Genomic DNA, 9,725 nt, shown 5'->3' with positions numbered 1-9,725 from the left:
CTTAAACAGTAGAAAATCTATTTCTCATTGTTCTGGAAGCTGGAAGTCTGAGATCAGAGTGCAGCATGGTCAAGTTCTGGTGAGGGCCCTCTTTCTGGCTTACAGATGGCCACCTTCTCACTGTGTCTTCACATGGTAAAGAGAAAGAGAGAGCAAGCTCTCTGATGTTTCTTATTAGGACACTAATCCTATCATGAGGGTCCTTCCCTCATGACCTCATCTAGATCTAATTATCTCCCAAAGTCTTCATCTCCCAATACTATCATATTAGGGATTAGGACTTCAACATATGAATTTTGTGGGTTGGGGTAGGTGGGGAGACACAAGTCAGTCCATATCAATAGATAAATTGGACTTCATCAAAATTAAAAACTTTTGTGCATCAAAGAACATTATCAAAAGAATGAAAAGACAACTTATTGAATGGGAGAATTATTTGCAAATCATATTATCTGTTAAAGGACTTGTATCTAGAATATATAAAGAACACTTATAACTCAATAATAAAAACAAAAATAACCCAATTAATAATGGGCACTCGATCTGAATATACATTTCCTCCAAAGAAGAGGTACAAATATCCAGTAAACACATAAGAAGATGCTTGACATTTTTAGTCATCAGGAAAATGTAAATCAAAACCACAATTAGATGCCACTTCACACCCACTTGGATGTTTATAACAATAAAAGATAGCGGCTGGCCTCGTGGTGTAATGGTGAAGTTCAGTGCGCTCTGCTTCAGTGGTCTGGGTTCATAGGTTTGGGTCCCAGGTGGGGTCTTACACAACTCGTCAGCCATGCTGTGGCAGAGACCCACATATAGAGTAGAGGAAGATTGGCACAGATGTTAGCTCAAGGCTGATCTTCCTCAAGCAAAAACAAAGGAAGATTGGCAACAGATATTAGCTCAGGGCTAATCTTCCTCAGGGGGGAAAAAAACAATAAAAGACAGATAATAACAAGGGTTGATGAGGATGTGAGGAAACTGGAATCCTCATATACTACTGGTGGAAATGTAAAATGATGCAGTCACTTTGGAAAACAGTCTGGCAATTCTTCATAAGGGTAAACATAGAGTTTCTGTATGACCCAGCATTTCCACTCCTAAGAGAACTGAAAATATATGTTCATACAAAAACTTGTACATGAATGTTCATAGCAGCATTACTCATAACAGCTAAAAGGTGGAAAAAATCCAAATATCTATCAGCTGATGAATGGATAAGTAAATAGCCATTACGATACAGTGGAATCCATACAATGGAACATTATTCAGCCATAAAAAGGGATGAAGTACTGATGAACCTTGAAAACATTATGCTAAGTGAAAGAAGCCAGTCATAAAAGACCATGTATCTTGTGATTCCATTTACATGAAATGTCCAGGCAAATCTATTGAGACAGAAAGACTCGTGATTGCCAAGGGCTGAAGAGTGTAGAGGGATTGGAGGATGATGGCTAAATGGCACAGCATTTCTTTTGGGGGTGATGAAAATGTTCTAAAATTAATTGTGGTGATGGTTGCACAACTCTGAATATACTAAAAATGACTGAATTGGATACTTTAAATGTGTGATGTGAAATAATAGAAAATATATATTGGTCACTTCCTCTGGTTCCTGGAACAGGAACTTGAGACCCTTATAATTTCCCAAGTGATGAGAATGCTAGGAGCATCTTTTGTTCTGATATTTGACCTTTGACCCTTGTTCATCACACAGAGCTGCTAAATCTCTTGGAATTTCCTGGGTTATAGGACTGTCTTTTGTTCTAATGAGGTTACTCTTGGTGGGCTACTGGATGGGGGATGTTCATCAGAAAGACCAAGCCGTACTCAGAAGCTTGGAGTTTTCAGCCTCATTGCCCATTCTCCAGAGAGGGAAGAGGAGCTGGAAATGCAATTAATAACCTATTTTGCCCACGTGAGAAAGCCTCCACAAAAGTCTCAATAGTGTGGAGTTTGGAGAGCTTCTGCGTTGGTGAACACATCTACATGCTGGAAGGGTGTGCACCCCAGCTTGACGGGGACAGAAGCTCCTGCAGTTGGGACCCTGCCAGACCTTGCCCTGTGCATCTCTTCATCTGGCTGTTCATTTGTATCCTTTGTCACATCACATCCTTTATTTTGTAATAAACTAGTCAATGTAAGTACGTGTTTTCCCCAGTTCTGTGAGCTGTTCCAGCAAATAATCAAATCCAAGGGTAGGAGTGGGGTCATGGGAACCTCTGATTTGTAGCCAAGTTGGGCAGAGGTTGTGGATGACCAGTGGAATTACTACTTGTAATTGGCATCTGAAGTGGGAGGCAGTCTCGTGGGACTGAGCCCTTACCTGTGGGGTCTGTGCTAACTTGGTTGGTATCAGAATTGAATTGAATTGTAGGACACCCAGCTGGTATTGTCGAGAATTGCTTGGTGTGGGAAAACACTCTCCCACATCTGGTGTTGAAAGTTTTGTGAGTGTGGTAGTAGTGTGAGAGTAAAGGAGAAAGACACAAGAACAGGAGAGGTGTGTTTTTTTCCCATACTTAGATGAATTGTAGGGTATGTGAATTATAAATCTCAATAAACCTGTCACAAATAAAATTGTTATAATTTTTTATACTAGGAGGTGTGAAGACAGGTGAGGGTGAACAAAAAATTAATCAAAATTCAGGTAATTGTAAACTTTTGCATAACTGGTCCTTTCATATTATAACTCCACACCTCTAAACTTCCTTCATATACCAAATTTGACTTTTCTATTCCAGTAGACAAATAACTATTTTAAGCTACCTCATAGTACTGCTGTCTGCCAGCGAATAGTTTCATTTTGGCCCTGTTGCCATCTAAATATGGCAATGTGTGTGTAATTACTTGAACATTTTATTGCATATTTGCCCTTATTTATAAAAGTTTAGAGAAAAATGAAAAAATAAAGTGCTGATGTTAATGATTTTATAACTGAGACAAAGGAAGGTATCATTTGGTATGCCAAAACCAGTAAATTTGATGCTTATTGAATTGAAGTGAGTCTGACAACTGTGTTCAATTATAATGGAAAACAACAAAATTTAAAACACATGTGCAAAATGCTGTAACCATGTTGCCAAAGTTTGTGGCTAAAAGGTAAACTGGAGTGGTGGAGCAAATGTATGGATCTTTATAATTAGGTGTAACAGCATCTTATTTTGATACACTGATTTTTTCTTCCTGATAATTTTTTTTACCCAGTGATCCTTCCCCCTTCAAACTAGAGTTCTTGGCAGCCATGCCTTGGGGAAGGGTTGTTGCAACATAATGCAAATACCAAAAAAAAGTCAATCCCTGGCCTTTGAGGTTTGAAATATGTTTTGGAAACTCAAGGCAGAGATAAAACTTCTGTGATAAAAAGCTTTTGAACTTCAAAAGCTGGAACCATCAACAACCCAGGGCATAAACTCATGCCTTAACCACAAACGTATAAATATGTGATCAGTCAAAGCCAGTTTTTCCAATGCTTTTCTTTCAAAGACTAGGTAAAAATTCCCTAGGCTTGCAAGGTGGAGAAAGTCAGAGCAGAAGTGAGTTTAGAGGCTGGTGAATCCCTAGGAAGGAATTCTGTGGCCCGATCTCTAGAGCTTCCACACCTCTTGAGGTGTAGGAGCAATCGAGAAGAAATGGCTGTGTGGCAGGCCCAGGCAGAGAGAGCCTGAGGCAACCTTCCCGCGGACCCAGAGGGCATGGAAGAGTGGGTGCATGTGTCCAACACTCTAGGAGTAGCTGAGAGGCTTTCCTTTTGGGACATGGAATCATGGCGATGATTTCATGGTCTGGCAATTGGAGACCAGATGGGAATAGGATGTTGCAGTAAATGCCAGCATGGACAGAGCATGACAAAGGGTCAGGCAGTATCTCTATCTTCCCATCCTTATTCCTGGGTACTCTCTAAGCCCTTAGAAAGGGAAGGAGCAGGTTTGTGTGTGTGGGTGTTGGGAGTGACTGTTAAATTCACTGAGATTGTCTTGAATTGATAGACTTTTTTTTCCTGCTTTTTCTCCCCAAATCCCCCCAGTATATAGTTGTATATTTTAGTTGTAGGTCCTTCTAGTTTTGGTATGTGGGACACTGCCTCAACATGGCCTAACGAGTGGTGCCATGTCAGCGCCCAGGATCCAAACTGGCGAAGTCCTGGGCTGCTGGAGCAGAGTGGCGAACTTAACCACTTGGCCACGGGGCTGGCCCCAGAGGGAATGTTTTTGCCATCTGGCAGATGAGGAGTTCAAAAGAGAACTTACTGAGAAAAAAAAAGTCACACTTCTTGTACAGGCGAGTTTGGGGCCTCAGATAAGCACTTGTTCTAAATAGGTTGTGAATCAGCATCAGCTAACACTTCACAGAGGGAAGTTCACAGTCCACCAAGCTGTTGACAGTGATATAGCTTGTTGCAGGCTCCTTTATCAAGGGAGAAAGATGATCACTGTTTAAATTTTCTCTTTACAAATTTTTAAAGAGCGTTGAAAAGAGTTTCACACTTACACAATCTCCTCTATTATTTACATAATTACCAATAGCAGATCTTTATATCCAACACTGAAATTAATTTTCTCTTTTCAAAATATCATTTTAAATAAATTGAATGAACAAAGATTTTTGAGTTGCCAAGTTACACCAGAAACTTAAATCTGATTGTCAGTATTTGTATAAATATTCATGTATACAGTATATAACATTCAGATATAAAACCAAATTAAGCATTTATATCATATTTGAGACTTTATAATTCTTTCTATGTCTCCGAATTTTATCCCATCCCTTCCTCTTTTATTTCCAAATAAATAAAACATGTAACTATAAAGTTCAAATTTTAGGCATTCTACTTTCCAAAACATTTTCCAGGAAAGCGTTTCCAGGAGAGGAAGGGATTTTCTGGACAGGAAAATAACTTTCCTACCCACTCCCGATGCTAGAATATCTAAATAAAAATGATCAAGCCACTGGAGCTTCCAATAGTTTATCTATTTTTATGGTGGCCTTTGGCCTACCCAGCTGGAGCACGAATTAGAAAGGGATAAATTTCTTGGAGTCAGTTCATCTACTGCCTTGGGGCAAAGGCATGGTATTGTGGAAATCGCACTGGATTGTGAGTGGAAATATCTAGGTTTGGTTTTGGTTCTTTGTCATCTCTGTGGTCTTCATCTGTGTCTCTAGATATATTTGAAAACATTTAAAAACTTTATTAAAACCATGTATTTGAAAATGTTATTAAATTGCAAAATATACATGCAAAAGTGAATAAAACCTATATTATTTAAAGAATATTGCTAAAATAAACACCTATGTCTGCACCATTTACCTTACAAATAGAACTTTCCAAGTATCTTTAATGTGCTTATAACCCAACTGGGGATCATGTTAAAATGCAGATTGTGATTCAGTAGGTTTCGGGAAGAGTCTGAGATTCTGGATTTCTTACCAGCTCCCAGGTGACACAGAGGTTGGTGATCCGGAGATCACGCATTGAGTAGCATGCTCTAAGAAGGCTCCTGCATGCCTCTCCCTAATTTCATCTCTTTCTCCCCCACAAGAGGTAAGCATTATCCCAAATTTTGCATCAATCACTCCTTGCCTTATTTTAAATAGCTTTACCATCTGTGAATGCTTTTCTAAATATTAAAATTGTTTGGTTTTGCCTGTTTGTAAACTTTATAAGAGTGGAATAATATTGTGTGCATTCTTCTGTTACTTCCTTACTTACTTAACCTTATGTTTTAGAGACACATTCGTGCTGATGAGCAGATGTGTAGTTCATTTATTTTTGCTGCTGTTTAGTTTCTATAGTATGAATGTGCTCAATTTTATCGATCCATTCCTACTGTTGACAAACATTTGTGTTGCTTCCACTTTTTTTGCGATGACAATGCTGCTGTAAGTATTTCCGGTATATGTTTCATAAAGCAAATGTGCAAGAATTTCTCTAGATTATATGCCTACTCATAGAACTGCTAGATCAGAGTGTATATGCATGTTCAACTTTTTAATTTGATGCCAAATTGTTGTCAAAAATGGTTAGTCCAATTTTACACACAGCCATCACTAGCATTTAGATTGTCTGATTTTTAATTTTTGCTATTTTGGAGGGTGTAAAGTGCCTCTTGGGATTTTAGTTTTCATTTCTCTAATTGCCAATGAGGTTTTCAAATGTTTATTGGAAAACCAAGTCCTGCATGTCTTCTTTTTAGCTCTGAGAACTTGGATGAGTTGCTTAACTTGGATATTATTTTCTTCATCCGTAAAAGGAGGACTACAGCATACACCTCACAAGATATTGACCTTTAGAGGGAAAGACTTGCCACTGTCAAAATGACATTGACTTTGCTTACTTTTAGATATCGCGTGGACCAGTATTGCTGTTGGGGACAGGCCACTGGGGGCTGCATCTCCAAATGATGCAGTGATCGATGGAGAGATGATGGGAGCATTCAGACAGGCAGCCTGGGAGAAAGCAGAGGGCTGTATCAGCTGGTAAAAAATACCAAAAAACCCCAAACCAAAACCCTAAAGAAAGTTCATTGTTCTAGTTAAGGTAACTCTAACAGCTTCAATAAACAAATCCCAAATTTCAGGGGCTTAACAAAATAGCGTTTATTTCTTAGTCTTGTCTTCCCAGTTAGGAGGCGGCTTTTCTCCGTCTTTTTAGGAAACCGGGCTCCTTCCTCATGGCTCTACTGTGCCCTAGGACCATGGAGTCCCCTGCTTCCACGTATCAGCAGAGGAAATAGAGAGTCAAGAGAGCCTAACACCCACCCACTTCTTAAAGTCTATGCCTTGAAATGAAATCTCCCTGGGCCGGCCCCATGGTGAGAGGTTAAGTTCATGCGCTCTGCTTCAGGGGCCCAGAGTTTCGCCAGTTCGGATCCTGGGTGCAGACATGGCACCGCTCATCAAGCCATGCTGAGGCAGCATCCCACATGCCACAACTAGAGGGACCTACAACTAAAAATACACAACTATGTACTGGAGGGCTTTGGGAGAAAAAGGAAAAATAAAATCTTTTAAAAAAAAAAAAGACATGAAATCTTCCTCTGATCACCTTCCTTTGGCTAGACCTAGTCCCATGGCCACATGGGGGACCTCATTCAATTACTGATTTTTAGAATAAAGTATCAAAACTAAACATGATCATTAAAAAAGTTTTGGAAAATTTTTGAGAAAAATAGAAAAACATTTTTCCCATTGTGCTATCACTCTAATACGATGGTCACATTTTTATGTTCTTCCCAGTATTTTTGCCATCATTTTTGTTACATTGTTGCAATCACAGAAATATAGGTTTTATTGGTTACATCATAACCCTTCTAGGGAATAAACCATTTAATCCTATTCCTCCTTTGAACATTTAGGTTGTTTCCAATTTTTTGTTTTCAAAAATGATGCTGTGATAAACCTGTTTGTATAGTAAGGTTTTCTATATTTAGACTTGTTTCCTTAAGATAGATCTGAAAAAACCCTTTTTAGTGATCCAAAATCTCAGAGTGACGCTGACTGAGTCCAGGTTAGGACTTTGCATTAGTTTAACAGCATGTCTTCCTCTCCAGTGTGCAACCCTGAATGAGGTCAAGTTCAGCTTCTTCATTTGTGTGATTCTCTAAAACATATATACTCACTGTATTACATGAATTTTTAAAGATGCTCAGGCCAAATATAAATTCTTTTTGAATCAATCTCATTAAGCACAGTATCTTATATAGTGCTATAACTGCCCAAATCACACGCACACACACCCTCTTGAGAATTATGAGACGTGTACAAACATCTGGCTAGAAGAAAACAGATGTATGAGGAAAAGTCTCTCTTGAATCTGAGGTTTTATTTGACGGGACAGCTCAGCAAAATGCAGTAGCAATAAAAAGTAAAGACACTTTCACCTGGTCATCTTTCTTTTTGGAACGGGAAGAAAGAACTGAGCCACTTGTAGCCCACCCCCACTTCACTAAATCAGTGGCAAAACAGGAATGATTGTACTGCCCCTGGTCTGATATTTTTGGAAGTTATGATGAGCTGCCAATAACTTGTGGCTGTGGTGTAATTGAAAGATCCCTGGGTTTGGTGTGGAAGTCCTGATGTTGAATGCTCACTCTCTCACTAACTGTATGACTTTAGATAATTAACTAATTTTTGCTGAGTCAGGTACCCTTCATTTGTAAAATCAGATCATCATAAGAATGGCTGCCATAGAATATAGTGACAAGAATTCAATGTGATAGTGGATAAGAAGATGCTTTAAAAACTGCAGTGCTCTGTACAAAGGATGATATTTGCTGTTTATTCCCTATATCTACCACTTCCTCTGAAACCAGGGCTGTTCTTAGTCAGGTCAATTCATAATGTGGTTTGGGAGATGCTATGCCTTTCTCATTCCAACAAACAAGCTTGCAGGGCTCAGCAGGGAAAGATGTTGACCTGGAGCTTCCTCTGCAGGGCGCCCTTCACCTCCTTGTTGCGGAGGCTATAGATGAAGGGGTTGAGCATGGGAATTATGACGGTGTAGAAGACAGACACTACTTGGCCACTGGTATCATCAGTGGGTCCATGAGGCTGGACATAGGTGAAAACCACGGTACCATAGAAAATGGTAATGGCGAGGAAGTGGGAGGCACATGTGGAGAGGGCCTTCTCCCTCCCAGCTGCTGAGCGCATCCTCCCAATGGCCACCAAGACCAAGCTGTAGGAGGTGAGGATGACTGCAGCAGGCAGAAGGGTAACCAGAGCAGAGAAGAGATAGAGGACCACTCCTGCTGCGGCTTTGTTGCCACAAACCAGGTGGAGAAGGGGTGGGATGTCACAGAAGTAGTGTGTTACCTGGTTGGGCCCACAGAAAGGCAAGGCGAAGACATTCCCAGTCTGGATAGAGGAGTTAATGCCACCAAATGCATAGGAAGCAGCCACAAGCTGGAGACACATCCCTTTGGTCATGACAGAACCGTAATGGAGGGTTCGGCAGATGGCCATGAAGCGATCATAGGCCATGGAGGCCAGCAGGAAGCTCTCAGCTGTCACATGAACCACAAAGAAAGTCAGCTGGACCACACAGCCCTCAAAAGAGATGGACTTGTCAGATGCCAGAAAGTTGATTAACAGCTTGGGTGTAACCACAGGAGAGTAACAGATATCAAGAAAAGAGAGGACACTGAGGAAGAAATACATGGGGCTATGGAGACGGGAGTCTGTGAAGATGAGTACCATCATTCCCAGATTGTCCACCACTGTCACGGTATAGATGAGCAGGAAGACTCCAAAAAGAAGCTCCTGGAGGTCTGCATAATTGGAGAATCCCAACAAGATGAACTGGGTAACTGGGGTGTGGTTGCTACTAGCAAGGGCTAGTTCTCCAGGTGTCATCTGCAGAGGAGACAGTTGAAAATCACTCAAACAGTATTACTTGAGCATGCCCACCACCGTGCGAGGTGTGGTGAGGGAGAACACCAAACAAGTATAAGGCTTCTTCTAGAAGAAGCTAATGGGAAGTATCGTGCCATAGTGGTAGGACATGGGCTGTGAAGCCAGGCAGATCCTAGTCTCTTTTTTTTTTAAAGATTGGCACATGAGGGGCCAGCCCGGTGGTGCAGTGGTTAAATTTGCACGTTTCCCTTCCGCAGCCTGGGGTTTGCTGGTTTGGATCCCAGGTGCGGACATGGCACTGCTGAGCAAGCCATGCTGTGGCAGGCATCCCACATAAAATAGAGAAAGATGGGCATGGATGTTAG

At 40.7% G+C, this 9,725-nt stretch overlaps 1 protein-coding gene across 1 annotated transcript; it reads right to left on the bottom strand.

Annotated features, from left to right (window-relative positions):
• Nucleotides 1–8,400: 8,400 nt before the first annotated feature.
• LOC124229072 (olfactory receptor 1052-like) lies at nucleotides 8,401–9,510 on the bottom strand. The gene has a single exon (XM_046644187.1). The coding sequence runs from the start codon at nucleotides 9,358–9,360 to the stop codon at nucleotides 8,401–8,403; it is 960 nt and encodes a 319-aa protein (XP_046500143.1). The 5' UTR covers nucleotides 9,361–9,510.
• Nucleotides 9,511–9,725: the final 215 nt, after the last annotated feature.

Source organism: Equus quagga, chromosome 17, assembly GCF_021613505.1.
Source record: "Equus quagga isolate Etosha38 chromosome 17, UCLA_HA_Equagga_1.0, whole genome shotgun sequence".
Classification (NCBI taxonomy): domain Eukaryota; kingdom Metazoa; phylum Chordata; class Mammalia; order Perissodactyla; family Equidae; genus Equus; species Equus quagga.
This window is presented reverse-complemented; position numbering and strand designations above follow the sequence as displayed.

Coding starts and splice junctions, on each gene's coding strand:
- LOC124229072 (XM_046644187.1), bottom strand. CDS start 9,360: ATGACACCTGGAGAACTAGCCCTTGCTAGTAGCAACCACACCCCAGTT.